This window comes from Penicillium vulpinum (assembly GCF_028829585.1).
Source record: "Penicillium vulpinum strain IBT 29486 chromosome Unknown utg000003l_segment0_segment0, whole genome shotgun sequence".
NCBI classification, from domain to species: Eukaryota; Fungi; Ascomycota; class Eurotiomycetes; order Eurotiales; family Aspergillaceae; genus Penicillium; species Penicillium vulpinum.
The window spans coordinates 3,470,595-3,491,668 of NW_026643243.1; the positions used below are offsets into that span (position 1 = coordinate 3,470,595).

The 21,074-nt window shown below is 46.3% G+C and overlaps 10 protein-coding genes across 10 annotated transcripts; 5 read left to right on the plus strand and 5 right to left on the minus strand.

Annotated features, from left to right (window-relative positions):
- Positions 1 to 3,016: 3,016 nt before the first annotated feature.
- On the plus strand, positions 3,017 to 3,714 carry N7479_006357 (Hpt domain-containing protein; the record flags this gene model as incomplete). Its single annotated transcript, XM_057254051.1, has 3 exons — positions 3,017 to 3,049; positions 3,103 to 3,275; positions 3,330 to 3,714. The coding sequence occupies 3 exons, from the start codon at positions 3,017 to 3,019 to the stop codon at positions 3,712 to 3,714; spliced, it is 591 nt and encodes a 196-aa protein (XP_057107913.1).
- A 3,159-nt stretch (positions 3,715 to 6,873) lies between these two features.
- On the minus strand, positions 6,874 to 7,056 carry N7479_006358 (uncharacterized protein; the record flags this gene model as incomplete). The annotated part of the gene is made up of 1 exon (XM_057254052.1): positions 6,874 to 7,056. One exon carries the CDS (start codon positions 7,054 to 7,056, stop codon positions 6,874 to 6,876), a length of 183 nt encoding a protein of 60 aa, XP_057107914.1.
- A 242-nt stretch (positions 7,057 to 7,298) lies between these two features.
- Positions 7,299 to 7,977, plus strand: N7479_006359 (uncharacterized protein; the record flags this gene model as incomplete). Its single annotated transcript, XM_057254053.1, has 3 exons — positions 7,299 to 7,397; positions 7,505 to 7,826; positions 7,904 to 7,977. 3 exons carry the CDS (start codon positions 7,299 to 7,301, stop codon positions 7,975 to 7,977), a joined length of 495 nt encoding a protein of 164 aa, XP_057107915.1.
- A 159-nt stretch (positions 7,978 to 8,136) lies between these two features.
- Positions 8,137 to 9,878, minus strand: N7479_006360 (uncharacterized protein; the record flags this gene model as incomplete). Its single annotated transcript, XM_057254054.1, has 3 exons — positions 8,137 to 9,203; positions 9,268 to 9,348; positions 9,404 to 9,878. 3 exons carry the CDS (start codon positions 9,876 to 9,878, stop codon positions 8,137 to 8,139), a joined length of 1,623 nt encoding a protein of 540 aa, XP_057107916.1.
- Positions 9,879 to 10,452: 574 nt separating this feature from the next.
- On the minus strand, positions 10,453 to 11,877 carry N7479_006361 (adaptin-binding domain-containing protein; the record flags this gene model as incomplete). The annotated part of the gene is made up of 3 exons (XM_057254055.1): positions 10,453 to 10,532; positions 10,604 to 10,930; positions 11,010 to 11,877. 3 exons carry the CDS (start codon positions 11,875 to 11,877, stop codon positions 10,453 to 10,455), a joined length of 1,275 nt encoding a protein of 424 aa, XP_057107917.1.
- Positions 11,878 to 12,624: 747 nt separating this feature from the next.
- Positions 12,625 to 12,972, minus strand: N7479_006362 (uncharacterized protein; the record flags this gene model as incomplete). The annotated part of the gene is made up of 1 exon (XM_057254056.1): positions 12,625 to 12,972. One exon carries the CDS (start codon positions 12,970 to 12,972, stop codon positions 12,625 to 12,627), a length of 348 nt encoding a protein of 115 aa, XP_057107918.1.
- A 1,331-nt stretch (positions 12,973 to 14,303) lies between these two features.
- Positions 14,304 to 15,987, plus strand: N7479_006363 (AMP-binding enzyme domain protein; the record flags this gene model as incomplete). Its single annotated transcript, XM_057254057.1, has 2 exons — positions 14,304 to 14,543; positions 14,596 to 15,987. 2 exons carry the CDS (start codon positions 14,304 to 14,306, stop codon positions 15,985 to 15,987), a joined length of 1,632 nt encoding a protein of 543 aa, XP_057107919.1.
- Positions 15,988 to 16,639: 652 nt separating this feature from the next.
- N7479_006364 (nuclear transport factor 2 family protein) lies at positions 16,640 to 17,168 on the plus strand (the record flags this gene model as incomplete). Its single annotated transcript, XM_057254058.1, has 2 exons — positions 16,640 to 16,679; positions 16,741 to 17,168. 2 exons carry the CDS (start codon positions 16,640 to 16,642, stop codon positions 17,166 to 17,168), a joined length of 468 nt encoding a protein of 155 aa, XP_057107920.1.
- A 1,160-nt stretch (positions 17,169 to 18,328) lies between these two features.
- On the minus strand, positions 18,329 to 19,066 carry N7479_006365 (putative small nuclear ribonucleoprotein SmD3; the record flags this gene model as incomplete). Its single annotated transcript, XM_057254059.1, has 4 exons — positions 18,972 to 19,066; positions 18,782 to 18,842; positions 18,530 to 18,659; positions 18,329 to 18,437 (listed from the first exon to the last, which is right to left on the minus strand). Exons 1-4 carry the CDS (start codon positions 19,026 to 19,028, stop codon positions 18,329 to 18,331), a joined length of 357 nt encoding a protein of 118 aa, XP_057107921.1. The 5' UTR covers positions 19,029 to 19,066.
- A 290-nt stretch (positions 19,067 to 19,356) lies between these two features.
- On the plus strand, positions 19,357 to 20,109 carry N7479_006366 (phosphatidylglycerophosphatase; the record flags this gene model as incomplete). The annotated part of the gene is made up of 1 exon (XM_057254060.1): positions 19,357 to 20,109. The coding sequence occupies one exon, from the start codon at positions 19,357 to 19,359 to the stop codon at positions 20,107 to 20,109; it is 753 nt and encodes a 250-aa protein (XP_057107922.1).
- Between the last annotated feature and the right edge of the window lie 965 nt (positions 20,110 to 21,074).

The following is a 21,074-nucleotide window of genomic DNA, read 5'->3' on the forward strand; positions in this document are numbered from 1 at the left end:
TCTGTGGACTTAGCGTGAGAATCACCCCACATTAACCAAAGTACTCCAATATATATATAGTCCTGTTGATTTTCCGTATTTAAAGACCGCACATTTAATTACGATGAACTCGGTTTGCATGTCTTGCATTTGTACTCTGTACCCCGTACAACCATTCTCAGGTTGTAAGCGGTTCAAGGGTATGCGAACTGACATCATTAAAGAAAGGAGCTTGGCACTTTGAGAGAGTTCAATGTTACTAGGGTTAGGACTTGGGAGTATATAGTAATGACCAAACAACTACAATGTGAAATTTATAGTAAACAGTGTGTAATTTAATATGATTTGTTTTAACTTGGCGTATTTGGTGTAATTGACGTAATTTCTGTAAATTTGCAGTTACAGTGAAATGACATCAGAGGCTGAATGGGCTGCACTCCCGCCCCATGCCCATGATGTCATGGCTATTAACACAACATCTCATTGGTTGAAAATAGTGGAGAGTGTTATAGGAGCCAACCACTTCGCGCAAAAAAACCAGAGCAAAACGAGAGATGTGATGCCCCCATTTCTTCTATATAAACAAAGATGGCTAGGGGTTCGCGAATGAGAACATACTCGACCTCAATTGACATATAACCTATACGCCAGTCCTTTGTTTATAAGGAATTTGAATCCTGAAGCCAGATCAAGAAAAAAAAAGCAACGAAGGAACAGCATTATCGTCACCAGTGACAGCATAATCGCTCGTGTCTTAGCCCAGCAATATAACCCCCCCCCCCCTTTCCCCTCTCAGAGAAAAGGGTAAAAAAAGGCCGTGGAACCATAGGCTCATCGTTCAACTCACTCCAAGTACGTCAGATGGGAAATCCATGCAACACACAGAACGAGTCCCGAGTCATTGGACACGGTCCTTGACGGTCCAGACCAACTGGAACAGGTTCTACTGCGCACTTGGCCCAAGTCGATCGTGTTTTCCTGTTGTGTGAGCCGGGATTATTATGTCTTACCTGGTTTTCTTTTTCCTACTAAAATTCTACTAGGATACTTAGGATACTAGGTGTTTTATTTATGTTTTTTATTTACGTTTTCAAATACTGACTGAGTCATGAAATCTGTCTTTCAAAGAACGGACTCATCAAAAAGAAAAAAGACTGCGATTCACAGAGTCTCCCCAAATGGTTCCGCGTGTGACCGTCCAAAAGTGTGCTTGGAATCAAATGACGTTCCCAGGGATCGGCGGCCCGATGATGTCTTGCTGGCCCCTACTCTGTACTGCCAGATGGGGTACTCCGTAGAGGAGTTGTCTTTCGCGGTCAGAAACATGTTGCTTTTTCTTTTTCTTTTTGTTTCGTCCTATCAGTCCCCCCTAATTCTGTACTTGTCCAGTATACTTACAGATCACCGAGGGGGTTTCCCGTTCACTACTTTTTCTTTCCTGGTGGACCCATCAGTTGAGGTGATGCCATGGTTGTACTCCACTGTCATAAATGGAGCTCGGAGGAATTCGATCCAGAAATAACAGTTCTTAAGATCGTGGCTGGGAAAAGCCAAGATGATGTACGATTTAACCGAGAAAAAAAGCAATGAAGTCCAAAAAAGCAAGAAATTGTATGGAATACAAGATTGTACTAATCATGTGTTTAGGATTGCTTTACTTTTGGAGTTGACCGAAAGGAAAAAAGAATAAAAACCACTCCAGAATCCAATTAGAAGCCATATACACAGCAGATTATAGCTAATGATATGATATATGAGATATAGCTACTCCGTACTAGTAATGTGTACATGTTTTCTCCCCAAGTATGCCAAGGCGATGTTGAGGAATGTCAAATAATATGACTGATTGACTTATATATCTACTTATATAGACAATGTATTATGTAGTGAATATGAAATGAATATCTATTAATTTTTTCTAATTTGTCTCTCTTTTTTTTTTTTGATATCTTTTCCCATCTATAATCATTCCAACTGAAAAATCCCCAAGATCCTCTAGTTGGTTCCTTTGGAATTGACCTTACCCACCTCCCACCTCTGCCACCTTCTCTTTCTCCGCCCCTCCGATTTCCTCTCTTCCCCCTCTCTCGTCTCTTTGACATTCCCATTTTTCTCTTGTCCTTTTTTCCCCTATTTCTTCTACTTTTTTTTTCCGTTTACTCTTTGGGATATTCCGATTGTGTCCCTTCGCCCTTTTTCGGAACTTGATCTCCAAAAACCGAGGCAAAAATTATTATAGGTAGGAAGAACTTTCCTATTTTGCCCCTCTCTTTTTTTGAATGTCTTCCTATATCTTCCTTTTTCCCTTTCAATTCCCTGTCAAGTGGAGACCCTGCCTTTGAAGGCTGCAGCTCTTGCAACTGCGCTAGTCCTTCCAAGGCTGTTTACAAGGCTGTGACTGGATCACTGTTCGAGTATATGCGCTGAGTGGCCCTGTTTGTTCCCTCTACACATATACCACCTCCACACCTTTCCTTTAATTCTTTTTTTTTCCCTCAAACCCTGATTGCTGTGTATTGCAACCCCTCTATACCCCCCTCTCTACTCCGTCTTGGTTTTCCCACCTCTCATTACCCAGCACTGGTCACCCTGATCACTTAATTTGGTGGCTTTACTTCGCCTCGGTTCCAGCCTCTTCCCCTTAGCCAAAGACCCTCCAGAGCCACTCACAGTTGTCCTGTTAACAGATTCTTGGTCTGGATCCGTAACACTTTGCTGGCTTTGTAAGACGACATATGCGTTGTGTGCAGATCTTGCGATTCTGACGTCCTTGTTGTATCATTGATTTTTGTATTCGGGACTTCTTTTTCATTGATTTGCCACATTGTTCTATCCAAGATCTGGATCCGTTGGATGAATCTGAGCTGACTGGGATTTGAAAGCAGAGCCCCTCCTCGTATTCCATCCGGATTGGCTAGGCATCAGACCGGATAAATCAACCGCATTTCCATCCAACGATTGTGACGATCTGCGCAGTGCACTAAGTTGCATCAACCTACTCCTTTGAGCATCTCCACACATACACAAATACAAAGCCATGGCACCGACCGATAACAAAAAGGCCGAGCCGGTAAGTACTTCCTTGCCTCGTCAAAGGTTTCTCGGCCTGACATTCGAATCTAGGCCAAGCAGGGCCCGCCCAAGCTCTCTGACTATAAGGAAATCCTCGACGAGAGCACATTTGAACAGATCCTGGAGATGGACGACGACGAGGAAGATCGCGATTTCAGTAGGAGCATTGTGTACGGTTTCTTTGATCAGGCCGAGAACACCTTCAAGAAGATACAGAAGGAAATGTGAGTGTTATTTCCTGGAATTCCGGTGATTATCCTTTGCTAACTATCCCGCAGAGATGACAAGAACCTCGATGAACTTTCTGCTCTCGGGCACTTCCTCAAGGGCTCATCGGCCACACTTGGTCTTATCAAGGTCAAGGATGGCTGCGAGAAGATCCAACACTTTGGCGCCAACAAGGATGAGACAGGTCTTATTGACGAACCTGACAGCGAGGTCTGCCTTAAGGCCATCAAAAAGACCCTGGATGAAGTCAAAGTTGCATACCGCAAGGTCGAGAAGCTCCTCCGCCGGTACTATGGTGAGGAGGTGAAGGACGAAGAAGAGAAGCCAGAAGAGAAGGAGGTCAAAGCGGAGAAGGAAGAAAAGCCCAAGGAAGAGCCCAAGGAGGCCACGGAGACCAAGGAGCCTACCAAGGAGTCCAAGGAAGCCTCAAAATAAGTGGTTATGCGGCGCGGTTGATATCCCTCCCTCTCCTTTTTCTTTTTAGCGACGGATGGAGCATGGCAAACGGCTTCCTCTTTTTTGATTTCCCCCTTTGCCCTTTTTTTTACTCCCTTTCTCTTTTATCTCCCATCCCTTCAGGTAGTGGATTTTCTGGCTTTCTTGAAACGTACATAACAAACCTCCCCCACCATATCTCTCCTTCTTGTCCGGACACTGGTGTGGAAACGGATATTCCTGATCTGTCACGTAAGTGCAGGCGCGAGAATCGTGACGATTCAGAGGAGTCTTGAACAATAGCGACATACGGAAATCCGAGTGCCTCTGTCAGGCCCCGTTTTCTTGCTTTATATCCTGCGCTTTTTCTTTCGTGGATCATTGCATAGTAGCCATTGCGTCACTGAGGTACGTGTAACGCAAGAAGTAGCCTATAATGTCTCTAAACGTCAAGGTCTACCCAAAGTATTCAACCAAAGTACCTGAAAATTGGCTCTGGGCAAGCCTAATGTTGCCACAAATAGCCACTAAAGAGAACTTTCCCTGTTAAAGCAGATCATCGGATCAACCTCCCAAGCGTCCAAGCCGAAAAGTGGCGCTCTAAAAAGCTTTTTACCTTCAGCCACCTGCGTGGGCCTCGGGGACCCCCTGGGGCCAAATAAGCTTGACTTAACCTTAGAACTTTATACTTTGCCCCATGCGGGATCGTCGAGCTAATTTTGGGTGTATATTTTGTCTTCGCTCGACAAATTGGTTGTGTTGATCTGCTAGAGTCGATATTCAATGGGGATTCTGTTCACTCTTAGCCTTCCTCGCGCGTGTTCTATACTTGAATGTCTATCTATCAAAAGCTCGGATAGCAACTGTTCAAGATGGAAATAATCAACTGGTGAGATTCGATCTAATCGAAAGTTCTGGCCAAATGCTCCCCTTTACGAGAGTAGTTTGTCAAAATCAACAGATCCCATCCTCCACTATCTACTCCAACTGACAACAAATCCTGCCGGATATGCGTCTTCACCCGCTCTTGCATGGCTAATAGCGAATGGTAAACGAGTACCGGGGACCTGCAGTATGGAGATGGTGCAACGCCGGCGACATTTAACGGTATACTCACATATCACTGAAGCTGCATGGTGAGCTTTAGGCTCTACAAAACGCCTTTAGAGAACGCTCTTTGTATCCCAGGTCACAATTCATTTTGGAAGATGCAGATGCAGACACTCCTCATATCTAGAATCTATCTCATTAATCTGACCGTCCCAACAAACCTAGAGCTCTCAACAATCCGTGCTAGTATGCAATGCAGCGGCGGGATTATGCAGTGCCATTCAAATCGGGATGCGCAGATGATCCGCCTTGACTAGCCCTCGTCTTGTGCACAATGTGACATCCGTTCTTTAATCGCAGCGCCAACGAGGAAAAGCTCTGTCAAGACGGAGATTGGACGGTAAGACCTTCTGTCAAGAATTACGTGTCGCTTTTTTATTTATGATATATCTATTTGCTTTAGTCGCCATCTTATTTGCCAAACTAGCTTTCGGAACATATAGCAGCTGCAACGGTATTTCCGATCCTATCAAGTTATAAAGATACAATGTCGCTCGGAATCCGCTGAAAACGATAGATCCAAAACCAAACCTCAATCCACCATATTCCGTACTTGTTGCCACGTTGCTCGTCCTATTCAACCAGCCCTTATCCCATTGCATATGCACACATCGCAAACGAGAAAATTCAAATCGAGTCAAGCCATCTCGCAACCGGATTCCCCTTTCCCCGCAACGGGACGCAAGTACGCGCTCACCATCGGAAATGCAAAAACCGATGCAGATGCAAGCACCAGCACAGATTTGGGTTCCGGTCTGTCGAATTTCTGTTCAATTGCATCCTGGCCTGGATTCCGGCCGGGCAGGTCACACGAATTAGCCAACGAGCTATTTTTCTCTTTCTTTCTGCAGGATACCCGTAAGCCGTCGGATAGGCACAGATGCCTTATTTGGCTTTATTTCCTGCTAGCAAGGGTGACTGTGAATGTTTCGCTTTCTTCTAGGTTAGGTTTCAGTGGGCCTCGATGCCGAGTTCGGGATGCACGGTCTGGTTCTCTCAGCTCTCTCCACAAAGTGGACGCCCTCGGTTGGGAATGTGGTTTTTTAGGATTTGTTCTGTTCAGCTGGACTAGAGCTGTGTCGCTCTCTTTTATTGCGGACGCGTATAGCTGCGTAGCAACTAGATTTTGATCTAGAGATACTGAATTTCCCTGCCGAGTACCTATCTGTTGCTCGAGTGGGGATAAACGTGGATCCGATAATGTGTAGTCTGGGAATATACAATATTCAAATTGACCTCGAACACACACCCCTTTCTCATGCATGCAAGCATACATATATCTCTTACCCGTCTGTCTCGGATAGTAGGCCTGAGCTCAGCAAGTTGCCCTCGATATGCTAGAACGCACTTAGCCTGCCATCTTAGCGCTCAGTCCTCGACCCCGAGTTCTGGGTCCACGATGACTCTGTTTGCGATTGTCTCGCTTTATTTGACTCCCCTGGTTCGCAAATACGCCTTTTGGAGGAGGCAAGTGAGAGGTAGAGAATAGGAATAGGAGGCTTTGTACCACCTCCCTGTCCTTTTCTCCCTTTCTCGCCCTGGATCTAAACTACACGTTCTCCTTTGTCGTATCGGACTTCATGCCCCCAGCCTACATCACACCCAGAAAGACTGTACCACATCATCGTAGCCCTATTACCTAGATTCCGCCAGCCCCCAACGGTTTACTTACCCTACCCACGCTAAACCACCGATAGCGAACATACTGCAGCCCAGATCACAGTTTGACGTAGTCCGGGGTTGTATATCAACGGGTGTGCAGTGATCGTCCACACATTGTACATGTACCACCCCTCTACTCCACGAATCCTGCAAGAAGTACAGTAGCGTCTAACCCCGGAGAGAGAACCGTAAGCGCTAGGACGAAAAGATAAATCCCAAACTAGCAAAAGAAAATATCTCAACTGCAACACTGGACTCGTGCCCTCCATCTTTATCTTTCCCTTTGTTGGTCATGAATAATAATCATTATCTGCAGGAGAGGGATTGTCTTGGTCTCGAGCACTTTCCATAGATCCCTGTCCTCTGCTCTGGATCCTTGTGCTTGTGCTATATCGATCTGATTGCGGGTTTGCTCTTTGCCCCATTTCCCCATTTCCCCGCTTGGTCTGATTGCGTCTGTTTCTGTCTCTTGTCTCGCGCTGTCCGTTCGCTCTGCTCCATTCCGGCATAGACGTGCTCTGATTGTATCGGCACGGCTTCGGCGCCGTGCAATTTGCAGCCAACGGCCATTAGATGGGTTTCCACGCCGTTGAGATCTGTTTGAATGGGAGGGGGAGGGATATAAAGTCTGGCTTTGATGTAGGCTCTTTAGTTTTGTATTCACGTTCACATTCATATTCAGTTGTCTTGTTTCTTTGTTCGGTCTTGATCTCACGGTTATACAGCCTCGGTTCTATACTCTTCGATCACCGCAAATAAAACAACACCTCTACCCAATACACTCCTCGATCTAGTCGAGGAATCCAACAAAAATGCCTGTCGGACCTCGAGTATCCAAAGATGAATTCATGCACGCACTTGGTCTAAATCCACTAGACCCGCATCATGAGCAATACTACCGCGCCATGCGAGTAAGTACCACCCGAACCTTCAACACCTCCATTTTTCTCTCTTCTTCCCTTTTTTTCCCTCCACATCTACTATATATATCCCAGGAACACCCTAATAATCCCACTAGGACGAAGCAATCGTTGTCTACAGCCGCCTGAACTTAGACACCTCCTACCTCATCGACAGCATCCGCGCCGACCCAGCAGTCCGCCCTCCCTTCTTCTGGCACCACATCCGCCCAGAATGGCAGCGCTGGGGGATTCTAGAAATCTGCCACAATGCGCCACCACTCGTTCGCGGCTTGTTCGAGCGCGGGGCGACGAATGGCGAATACGGCCCGAACTGGGTCGCCGGGTGGTTGTTGTATAGTGTTTTTCGGTCGCGGGATGTGAGGAATAATCGGAATAGGAGGAAGGGGGAGGGTGCAGGTTCTGCGGGATCAGAGTCTGGTATGTATTATGTGTTTTTGCCTTTGGAATGGTGGCGGGGTTGCTTTCTTGAGGGCGATGCTGATGGATGTTTATAGATAAACGTACGAGGCAGGAGGAGACGACACAGCCGAAGAAGTACTATGATCCTGTGCGGAATGGGACGGTGTAATTTTTTAGGGTTGAGTGTGTCTCTTGGGATTTTCTTTTCTCTTCATCTCCAGGCTGTTTAATATCTATCTTGTATAATTGAAGTATCAAACTTGAAGACCATCAATGTAATGAAAAGTACGTACATACAGGGACTTGGGAGAATGGAAAGTAGATCAAATTAATCATCATCCCGATCATTCTTATCATCTGAATCCCTCTTCTTCTCATGTTTCTGCCGACGATCAGACTTCAAAACCTCCGTCACACGTTCATCTTGCTCATCAGCCCGCTCATTCCACTCAGCATCATATTCAGCCGCGATATTCTTGATCTCTCCACGAAGCGAGTTTCCCTCGTCAATCAAAGACTCCCAAAGCTGCAAATCAATCTTATGCAACTGATAGAGCTTCTTCTGCCTCGCACTGATCGTGAAGTCCAGCGCAGACTTGTAAGAAATCTCCCGATTGTGATACAAGAACCACAAGTAGCCTCCCATCAACGCAGACAAACTGACCAAGTAAGTCACAGGTTCCATAGTATCCCACCCGAGATCAGTCTCGAAGGTCAACCTGTAAACCGTAAACCACCAGATAGAAAGTATACCAAACCCACCAATCGCAACCCGCTGCGCACCCCGATGCGCCAGTGCATCACACTCGTCCTTCACATCCGCCATAGTTTGGATGCGTCGCGAGAGCTTGCGTAGCCGCATGCGGAGGTAATACGTGCGCTCGTTGAATGACGGTACAGTGACGCGGATCTGGCTTAGCCCTGAAGGCGCTCCTTCGATCGTCACGATGAACTCGCCCGCACGCGCAGCATCCCGGATAAAGTCGCCTATCTCTGTAGCTTGTGACCAGCGCACAAAGCGCTCGGGTTCGCCGTTGGGCGGCGGGGTGCCGTTCGTTGTACGTGGATAGCTGTATGTTTCGACGTCTTCTTCTCGGGACCGGCGATGCTGGGTGGGCGGGCGGCGCCCGTTAAGGGGCTTGCTACCACCAATACCGTCGTTGCCAGGGATGAAATCTTTTTCTTTAGATTGATTTGCGTCTAGGTCGATCTCGTCTTCGATTCGCTTTTTAGGCTTGATTGCGTTGTCATCATGCTGGAGTGCGATGAAGGATATGGCTGGTGGTCGCAGCTTGTCGGTATTGCCTTTGATTGGGGGTAGCTCTGATTGGATTAAGCGCTCTAGGTATGATAGTGGTTGTTGGGGATGGACTAGGATAGCTATGGGTTCAATTTCTGATTGGGCTGTTAGCGTGATGGCTAAGTAATGCCCTGAAAATATGTGGTAAGATCGACATACCTTTATCATGGCCTTCATTGCCGATGGTTGTTAAAGGAATGATCAATTTGAAAAGCCGCGATGGCGTCGTCAACATTTTACCTATCCTCCAAAGTCAGCATTGATACCCAAAGCAGTCATAGCAGCATGTTCGTACCTTTAGTCATCCTTTCAGGCCACTTCACTTCGTCCTTCGGAGACCTTTCCTTGTCGCCATCCTCATGAAGAACTGTCCCATGAGGCCGAGCTTCTTGATTGCCTTCTTGAACTTCGAACTTCTCCAATAGCTCTTCTGTCTTTTGCTTATCGCTTGAGACATGTGTATGATCTGTTTGGCTGAATTTCCGGATCTGAATCCATGCAAGATGATCCCGTGGAATTGCAGGCGGTCCAGTACATCCCAGCTTGGTTACCAGTGATGCACCAGGAGTCCCAAGACCAAAACCCTTTCCAAGAGACTTCCCTGAGAATAAACGTATATTTCTAGATGAAACGGCGGGGGCATTCCTAGCCCAGCCATTTAACCCTGCCGAGCTAATCTCCCCTAACGAGGCGTACTGAGCTCCACGTTGTAATATCCTCCCCGTCGCCGCCGACACGATAGGGGCGCAATTCCGTGCCGGAAAATACATTCTGAAAGGTGATCTTTTTGTGACTTCAATTGGTTGTTGTGTGTGTTCACATATGAGAAATAAGAGAGTATGGAAGATAACAATTGAATTAATGTTGTGTCACTTAGGAGACTCAAGGCATGACGAAGCGGCGTTTCGAGACACGCGTGAGGAAAAGGTATAAGAAGCTAAGAGAAGTTCAAGCAATAAGCTAGCCAGGATGATCCATGCACAAAACACCGCTCATTGTCAAGTTGGCGTCTACTGCCTTGGAATATACTGACGTCAGAGAAGCGCACGGGATCCATCGAAAATGGGCGGTGTGGCTTTTGTGGCAGTGCATCTATGTACATCCCATTGTGGATTTGGCGTGATTTATTTGGCTGATATAAGGGGTATTATAGGTAACTATATATGGATACTCTAGTTCACTAATAAGTTTTTGAATGTCTTTTTAAATGTATACGAATGTGGTAAAGTATAAACCGCACGAAGGACTTTTCTATGCATAACCAGTGATTTGTCTACATAGTGCATTAATAAAACATGATTATTCAATATACAGATGATAAACCATGTAGAATAACCAATAATCTCAGAGCTCGCGCATAATATCGCGCACAGCCTTGGCAGCAAACCGTTTCCGTTCGCCTTCCGGCAGCTCGGAACTCATATCTAATAGCCATGTTAGTACGGAGTAAACCAGTCAACTATACCGAGCTCGAGAAATCAACGCAGAGTCATACCTTTGATTGCCTGCATGCGCATCATCAATGCCTCCATACTCTCGACATCAATTTCATCATCGCCATCATCATGATCAGAGTCATCTCTCTCATCACCATCACCACCTCCACGCTCAATTGCCATACGTAAACCGAACATTTCACGCTCTAATTCATGAACCTCATCACCAAACCCACGAGTGCCATTCAGACCTAGTAGGTGATCTTCAAGATCATCATCGGAATCCATGTCAGGATCATTATCCCCGTCAAAGCCAGAGTCACCTCCAACCATAGACCAGTCATGAGTCTCAAGGACCTCTTTGACACGAGGCATACCCTCACGTTCTAGCATGAAGTTAGCCAAAATCCAAAAGTTCACCACAACAACACTCTCAATAAAAAAAAGCTTGCTTCAACAACTCACCTCCATAATGATTCCTTGTTTCAACCTCTAGACCCTCCTTAGGATCCCACTCAACAACCTCCCACCCCAACAACCCCATATCAAAAAACAGATCTTCCCACCACCCAACAGAAAACGGTACTGTCTCCGCACCACCTAAATCCGCATCATCAACACCAAGCCCCAGCTCCGCATCGGGATCCTTGGATCCCTGCTGACCCGTACCCTTACCCGCAGCGCTCTTCCTCCCCCCAATCAACACAAACACACCAGGAACATCACCAAGCCCGCCACGCTCCTCATCAATGCGCTCCTTGACATCGGCAATACCGCGCATGAGGTCGCGTAGTGCGCGGACGTCAGGCCGCTCAGCAGGGTCTGAGTCTGCATTGGAACCTGGTAGAGGTGTCGCATCGCTAGGAGTATGCGCGCATACAACCAGAGCTCCGACAGCCTCACGCACGATCTCCGCTTCTGGACTTAAGAAGTCGGTTTTCCATTGCTCGGCTGTTGGTGCTGGTGTGGCGGTAGTTTGTGCATCTGTGTCGTGGGGCGCGAGCGGGATCTCGTCGACCCAGACAGGGACTTCGGTTGTATAGTATTTTGTTTCGAGGCGGAGAGGGCTGTGGGTTGTGTAGCCGGCGAAGGTGGTTGTTGGTGGTGAGGGTGTTAAGCTTGAAATCTGTGGTTGGGTTTCGGTTGGTGAAGTGACTGGCTGTTGTGGCGGGTTGAGGACAGGCACACCGGTTAGGGAGTGTAGGAGTGGGGGGATTATTGTGAGAGATTGGGAGGTTGGTGTGAGGATCAGGAGGCGGCGCGGGTTGGGGATGTTCTTCACTTTGGACTTCGCGGAGGTTGCGGGGTTGGATGCGGGCGCTGAATAGGTCATAATGGCGGTTCTTTTTGGGGTAATGATGGGTTTGAGATGTGACTTAGGAAATTTGAGTCAGACAGTGCCCGATTCAGTTCATTGGTATTGTTCGGTGGGAGAAGGTGTTGTGTTGAGAAGGGTAGCTGTCCCCCGCATCAATAAAAAACATGACGGAGTGGATAATATGACCGGATAATGTCTGGCTTCAAACTCCCCTTTCCATTTTAGTGTTCTCCTCTTGCCGCTTTTAATCTCGGAGTAAAATTGAGCACGACTTACTTGAGCACGGGATATTATATATCCAACGTCTTACAATTCTTGCCAGCATAGACAATGACAGTATAGGCTAAGAACTCTGTTATTGGCACGTTTTTAGTCTAGGAATCTATATTTTCGATGATTCCTGGCTTTTATGTAATTTTTTTTTTCAGGGGCTTTTAGGGGTAGGCTTGTCGACTATGGTGGATGGAAGACTACGTGATTCGAACGCCGGGGCCTATTATAATGAGCGGTTAAATCCATGATAGAGGGGGGAATGAAGAATGATGAGGACTTGCTATGAAATTTACAGAGGCGAGTTATTTGTTCAAATGTCTATCTATGTAGAAATCTTCAATGTAAAAGTATTGAATTATCTCCCAGTTGATCACTCCTCTAAAAGAGACGCCCAGCGAAACCACCATCTCCGAATATCAAAAACTAGTTGCTCTCGATCCGATTTAGCTATACATGCTCGTTCTTGAATGCCGGGTGTTACTACAAGTCTCATTCCGGTATAATATGCAGCCACCCAGGATCGGTGGCTCGCCCGTACAGGACAATATCATACAGACGTAAACAAAGCTCATGTTCATATGGCACATGGTCCCTTACAGCCACTGGGACGTTGGGAATCTCATGGTGGAACATTAGTAGCATTTCTGACTTTTTAGTACTCAAGAAGTTCTCGGGGGTGTATCCATCAAAAACGTAATTGTTATGAATAGGAGCGTAGACTCGCAGGATAATCTCTAACATAATATCCTGATCTTCAGGTCGTTCGAAGATGCCAAGTGCTTCCCATGCCTGTCTATCATTTTCGATAACCTTCCGTGGGGGTATCGGTCTCGGCATGCTGGAGGGAGAGTGAATAATGCAAACAAAGATGATCCGTTGAAGTATTGAATTGTTGGAATCTTGAATTCTTAGCTTGTTGAAATTTTGATTGATGCTGAGTACCGGAAGTTGACGTGGAACTTGTCAACTATTTAAACACCCGTTGTTCGATAGGCTCTTTGTAAATAAAATAAAATAATAGCTTCTTTTATAAGGGGAGAATACAAAGAACAAAGAGAGAAAGAAAGAGACTTGAGAAGAGCCAATGAAGTTAACCGCGATTATTAACAAAATAATGCGTCGACAATTAAAGCCCTAGAAGCTCTTTGATACTGATATAATTACGGCTAATAAAAATATGATACAGTATCTAGAAGAAACAACAAAGGCTGCTCCATTTTAATACAAAGAGGTGAGCCAATGAAGAGTAAAACTAATATTGTAGACAAACTCGAGCCTTGTTCTCCTGGTAAGCTCTGTACACACAAGGAACGGCTAGTTTTGAGTTTGGGGCCGGGATAGAAGTAGAATCGATAAATATCAGTGTTAAAAAAATAGAAAAATGGAATCATGATGAGCAATTCCTCAAGGTGAATAGAGGTCAGATGATGGCTAAGCTGATGACAAGAACACTGCTTACATTCGTATGTGCCTTGCGGGCAGAACCAGCAGATAAGAATGAATGATCTAGGCAAGATAGAGTATTTATTCCGCCCTAAATTCAAGATTTTCCTTATCAGATGTCGCCAATTGGTGTAATTACATAGGTATATCTCCCATTGTAGCTCATTTCTAGTCGATCTTTGCCGAATATCTCCCAATTCATGCCATATAAATAGATCCACAGCTATGCTGTACTACTACAGTACGTGTGGGCTTTGAAGCCTTCCAGGCTACGTGTTGAAACATATGTACATAGAGCAAACCTACAGATACGATATTTACTAGCGTTCATATTGTAAAGATCTGTCCGCATTATCCGTGGATATATGTGCAGTTTCACAGCCCACGAGCTGTTTGAAGCTGCTTCAGAAAAGCTAGAGCAAACTAAATACTCAGAAAAGGTGGAAATGCCGAGACTCATAATTTATTAGTGGCATCTGGCGCGCATCAACCGCCTAGATAGATTTGTGGAAAATTATGAGCGCATTACATGGAATTTAAAAATGCACGATGGCACAATAGTACATTTTTCTCTACATAGTACATGCATGTGTACGGAGCACGTAGTTTCATGACAAAAAGGGACCAACTGAATTTGGCTAAGGGAGTATGTATATATAGTTGACCAGACTGTAACGGCAAACACCTCAACCTTCTTTTGTGTCGTTGATTATTATATCTGCAGAATGATCTTTGATTCAGTATTACCTCTCCCACCGTTGCCTCGAGCCGACGTCTTTTCATACATCTTCCGTCATGGACGGCAAGATTACCCCAAAGACCGCGTTCTTTATCGAGTAGATGGGACCGAGAAGACGTTGACTTTAGGTCAATTGGAGCAGCAAAGTCTGCATTTGGCTCGCAGCTTGAAAGCCGAATATCAAATCCAACCTCAGTGTGTGGTGGCCATTTTTTCCCATGATCTAGTAAGGCCTATCTGATACGGAAACAATTGCATACTTCTCACAACATGTCAAGATTCAATATCCCATCGCGTATTTTGGCTGTCTTGCAGCGGGAGCGACAGTAGCCTTAATTCCAGTTCAGAAACAGCAAAATGAAACAGACATTGTCTCGCATCTCAAATTAGTCAATGCGAAGCTGATTCTGACCGATCAAAAGCTGCTTTCCCTAACAGAGAAGGCATTGGCCCAGTATCGTGAAATCCCGGTGCTCACTTTGGATCGCGGATCCGCATCACACCCGAATCTGGAAGACATCCTGACTGAAACGAGATGCTACGATGATAGTCACTTCGTCCCGGTTTTTGAATTGACTACTAATGACCAGGCGGAAGAATACACGGGATTCATCAATCGCACCAGCGGTTCTACCGGTAGTATGAAGTCCGTTCTGGTCAGCCACGCCCATTTCATCGCAACGATGGAGGCCACTCGTCTCACGGTTCCATCTACCACCAACCCAGACGAGGATGTCTGGATTTCTCCCCTGTCCCTGGGCTTCTTTATCAACGCCAAATTGAATATGGGTCTCAACATCCTACTGGGAATTCCTGTGGTGTTGATGGGCGAATCTCTCGAATCGTCCAATATCGATGTTATCCCTCGTCATAGGATCACGTTCATTTTTGTTGCACCCCCATTGGCTGCAAAGCTTGCATATGACCGTAGCGATATAGACCTTAGCAGCGTGAAATGGATCCTAAGTGCGGGCAGTCCTATCAGCAAGGGTGTCCGCGATGCCTTGTCCTGTCGGTTTGGCGGACTGCCATTGACTATGGAGTGGGCCTCGGCAGAGACAATGCTCCTCACCATCCAGACTGAAGACGAATCTTCCCGTCAGCCGGGATCTAGTGGAACACTGGTCAATGGTGTGCAGGCAAAGGTCATTGACACGGAAACCGGTTCTCCCTGTGGGGTGGGAGAGCCCGGAGAACTTTACGTGCGCAATCGATTGGCTCGATTCAAAGGATATAAAGATAATGAGGTAGCCAATCGTGCGTTCACCTCAGATGGATGGTTCCAGACCGGAGATTACGGGTATCTAGATGAAAAATGCAATGTGTACATTGTCGACCGCATCAAGGAGCTGATAAAGGTCGGTGAGGGCTACGGATCGCATGTTTCGGCCGCCGATCTAGAGGGGGTTGTCTTTGGCCACCCTGCTGTGGGCAGTGTTGTCGTGGTGGGATGCCGGGATGAAGCCAAGCAACTGGATCGACCGACTGCATTTGTTGTTTTGAAGCCAGAATTCCGTGAAAGAACAGAACAGGTAAAGAAGGATATTGAGCGATTTGCGGCTGAAGGGCTGACTGGCCTGCAAAGTCTGTCTGGAGGGATCCGCTGTATTGATCAAATTCCGGTGACGGGATTCAAGATCAACCGGAGAGCCTTGAGGAACATGGCCTAGACTGATATTCGGTGGCGTTGACGTCTGTGGCTGACTGAGATCTGCATCCTCAATCTTTTGTGACCTATCACTTCACTGTAGATCTATCTCTCGTCGATTCGATCGATCATTATCAAAGGTCTTTTTTTCCGCCATGAGCTTTGCCATTACTAGGTTCACCTTGAATTCTGTATAAATATAGACTATGAAGGTTGTATTATCTCTGGACTTCTCTAATCACTAATGAGTCTAGCTCCCTGGGCAACTGAGTATATGACCGTAAGATATTTCCGGTGAAGGACCTTAGGCCTAAACGAAAACACCAGAATTTATTCATACCGTGCTGCCCACTGATCTGCGGTTCCACTATCCATCTCTAAGGCTGAATGAAATGTGGGTCAATGTGCATATATACATTGATGTGGTGGAAATCCTCCTAATCCAAGACCCTAAACTATAACATACATGCATGTATGTATGCTGCCACGCCAGATCGGACGAGAAGACTCCTATCTACGGAGTACAATGAAATAAACAAACGTATACTTGCCCCACTTATGATCGTCTAATATAAATCTAGATCATGTTTCCATGTGGCAAATCATCCTCCATAGCGTGTGATCGATCAACACAGTTTATCTCATTGTGTGGCACTCCCTAGACCACTTCTCAGATGCCTCCATGTTGTTCAAATGCAAGCGCTCAGCTTAATAGTATGTCCTTATCTCTACCGTCTTCATCTAACCCCAATACCGTGGCTAATATGTCTCGCAGTGAATACCGCCGAAATCAAAAAATCAGCCATTGAATGGCTTCAACAATACCATGCAGCTGGTGATGCCCTAAATCCCGATGTTTCCGTTCCCAAATTCTACACTCCAGACTGCGTGATGCGGTTTCCAGGACAGCCTCCTTTGGAGGGTCACGATGCGATCAAGGGTTTCTTCAAGAAGCAATTCTCCCTTCTTGATAGCATGACACATACAATTGGTCATGTGGATGTGGTGTCAGATCGGATTTACCAGGAGGCCAAGATTGAATATGTAGTCAAGGGGGATCCGGAGCAGAAGGTGATCAAGATTGATGGCCTTGCAGTTTTTGGTAGACGGGTGGGGGAAGACCAGATGAGTTTTTTTACTGTGTTCTTAGATCCACGTCCGTTGCTAGAAAGGAAACAGATGGTTGCTGCGATGGGCAATTAGATTTGTAAATATGTGCTCTGTCTTTGTTCTTGATCTGTAACAGTCAATGGTGCTGTATAGACCTATACTGGTTGAAGGAATAATACATCACTTGAGAGGTACTACATACCCAATCAAATAATCCGATTGCCTGGTTCAAAATGAATATGGTAGCCTCATTCGTGGATGGTCAGTTCTCGTAGTTCAGATATCCTTACGCCGATCTGAGACGAAGGCGAACTACCGCTTGAAGGGTGTCTAAGTAAAGGGTATAATATTGGAGGAGGACATGATCGACTATCATCCTTAATACTTATGAATCGCAGTGCTCTCTTGATGCATTGCAACTTCATCTTTTCTGTCAAGCTCTTATTGACATGTGATCAATATAGTGCACCGAGAGGCTCTTAAATAGGTAGGCATAGATGTCAAGCCAGTATCCTAAGCTATATGCTTCGTTTTGAGATGTCTGACATGCAAAAAAAAAAGAAAAAGGACGCAGAGGGTATGATTCCCAGTTATGCCTCAAGCTATCGACCGCAAAATTTGGTTTTGAGGGAAATCGACCAGGACTTATGTCTCATTAAGAGGCAAGTTTGATGTTGCTCTTAACTACCACACTATACCCAGGAAATTCACCATTTATAGGGGACCGATAGTCACGTGATAATTATAATCGTGCTCAGATTTACTCAGCCTGACCCTGAGCGCCTTTATAAAAGCGGCGGCAGCTCAGATGTATACATATTAGTCTGTCCAAATTGCCTAACTAATTGAATATGTAGATATTGTATTTTTTTGGTTTATCGGCATTAATTGGCTAGATCACATCCGTGGATGTGAATTTCTTGCTATGCATGATATGCTCCTCGGATATGAGCCGCCATCCAAGGCATCGAATCAATATCAATACTAGATGGGGCTCTGCGAGCTGAACATACACAAACACGTCTTGAAGCTATGATACCAAGATATTCATGTCGGGTGTTGATTCATAAATTGAATGGTGATCCGACAAAGCATCTACAAGAAGAAATGCCAGCCGGTATTTTAAGACTTCGCAAGATCAAAGCCCGAAAAAGAAATCCCCTAAGAACCAAGAAAACAAAGAAAAACGCCAACCACTCTGAATTTGTGAGGCCTTGAAACTGCGATTTCATCTCTTCCACATCACATCACTTTTAACCCCGGCCGCGCTGCTGGCCACGCGCACGTTGCACCGTAGCCTTACCACGCGCCAAACCGACACCGCGCCCGCGCTGGCCTCGTGTACGGAACATGGGAGCATTACTGCAAGAGAGAATGTAATTAGTAAAGGCAAAATTGGAGGTGCGCGTTCGCGAAATTGCGACCCAAAAGCTGGATATTAGGGTTCAACGTACCGGAGCATGTCGGGCACAATGAAGAATCGCACGTGGCTGCCGCGAATGTAGACCTGGTCGAGATGGGAGACACGACCATCGCGAGCGGTGACAGTGATGTCCTTGAGCTGAACGTTCATGTTGTCCTCGGCTGTAGAGAAGAGCAGTCAGTACGAAACTGCGCAAAAGAAACACTCCCCGAGGCTTGTTTATAGACTGTCTCTCTAAATAGAGAACAGACACTAAAAGCTCGAGCGGAAATTGGCCACGCACCTTCCAAAAGCTTCCCCCGGTAGACGACTCCGGATGTGATCTCAATCGTCACGACATGGCCCTATTAGAAAACGATATTAGCCCCTCTATCTCGCGCTATTCACGGCGGTCTCCATTTTCGCGATATCATGTATTTATCCTTCTATCCCATCCAATATTTGGAATAGCTGTATCAGGGAATATGACGCACCTGCGCTTCGTTGAGGAGCTTGATCGGGATGCCGATTGTGGAGGTGAGCTTGCCCATTTTGACTGTGTGACGGCGAACGAGGATGGAAAACGGTTAAATGGAGTCGAAAATAAACACTGACAGGTTCCCTCGCGCGAAGAAAGGAACAAATAGAGGCAATGGGTGGTCGTGGGGAGATGGTGGGACAGTGATGAGGTTGGAGTCGGTGGAGGTTAAGAGAAAGGCGAGTTTTGCGGCTAAGCTCATCCTCTCCGCTTTGGGTTCTCTCAATCCCGGCCAAACAACAACTTCCACCTCAAAGAACCAAAAAATCCCCAATAATGCGCCTCCGATAGCCCCTTCTACACCTTCCAGAATTCTACATCAAAATCCAAATCCTATCGCAATGGCCGGCTCACCCAATTCCAATCTACGCGGCTTCAACCACGCCGTCCAAACCCTCCTCAAACAACCAACCCAATTCCTCCCACACCTCACAATCCCAACCTTCACCCACCTCCCCGAGAACCTAGGACCACACTTGATCAATATAAAGAAGGGACTACAAACACCACCCGAAAAACCCCCGCACACACCTACAATTCGCGCCCTAGTCCTCGACAAAGATAACACGCTCTGCGCAGCGAAAACAACATCCTTCCCCCCACAGATCCTGGCCAAACTCTCCGCCCTGCGCACCTCGCCAACATCCCCCTTCAACCAAACCGCAAACCCGCACTCGATCTTGATCGTATCAAACCGCGCCGGCAGCCATCCGAACTTCGACCGCGAGGTCTCCGAGCTAGAAGCGCAGCTTGCGCATCTGCGCATTCCTGTTTTCCGACTTCCAGCGGGCGCAGAAAAGAAGCCTTTTTGTGGTGATGAGGTTGTGCAGTGGTTCCGGGAGAGGGGTGTTGTAGATTCTCCGCATGAGATTGCTGTTGTTGGGGATCGGCTTGGGACCGATGTCCTTATGGCGGGGATGATGGGGTCGTGGAGTGTTTGGTGTAAGGAGGGGGTGTTCGATGTTGGGATGGAGGGGAAGCCGGAGCGGAATGTTTTGGAGAAGATGGAGGTTTGGATTGAATGGTTCCTTAGGGAGAAGGGAGGGTATCAGGCGCCCTTGCCGATGGGATGGGAGAAGCAGAAGCAGACGTGAGGTATGCGATGATGGGTGAATATGAGATGCCTAAGATACCCTTGTATAATAGCATGTAGGATGTGTTTACCATTGTACAGTATAATAAGACTTGGCTACGGCTACAATCTATACAGATGTGTATGCGCTACAAAATGAATTGATTCAGAGCCTAGCGTCAATCCCTCACACTCGTATACCGCGAGCGTAGCTTTGTTCTGCTTATATGGCGTAGGGCAGAAGATATCACAACTCTGCCCGGCCTAGAAGATCAACGTTTATTGGATGTCAGACCAGGTGCCGACAGAACAAGCTCATGTGCAAAATTCGACTCCAGACCCATGATAATGAAACGGAACATTGTAACCACGAGAGTACAGGGTAGACAGAAGTCTAGCACCACCCTCGAAGAAAAACCAAAGAGAAGGAAAAAAAAAGAAAATGGAGGGGAATGGAGTCGCAGTCCAAGTCGGTCTGTTTGGCATAACCACGTAAAAGATAAATGGTAAATGGTAAATGAGAAGAAAAATAAGAAAGAGAACCAGGTCGTAAAAAGAAGAAGAGGAAGAGGAAGAAGAAGAAGAAGAAAAAAAATGAAAAAGATGAAGATGAAGATGATGAAAAATGGTAAATTGACCGGGAGAAAAGAAGAAGAGGAAAAAACGTCCTGAATTCAACCGGGACAGCCGGGAAAACAGAACAAAAAAGAACAAAAATCGCTTCAGGACCGGCCCCAGAATGGAAAGGGTATTTTAATACAACAAGACAGGGTATGTCACGCAAGAAAGACATCAAAAGGTAAAATCGCTTCCCTAGCCATCGCCAGCGAGACGAGAATCATCCAAAGAGAACAGGGGGGTTCGTAAAACAAAAACCCAACAAAGTTCTCGGGATTGGAGAATGAAGAAATTCCCCTCAAGGTGAAAACCCCAAATAACCCGTCGACAAGCATAAGCGCCGCATGCACAGAAAAAGGCCGTGAAACA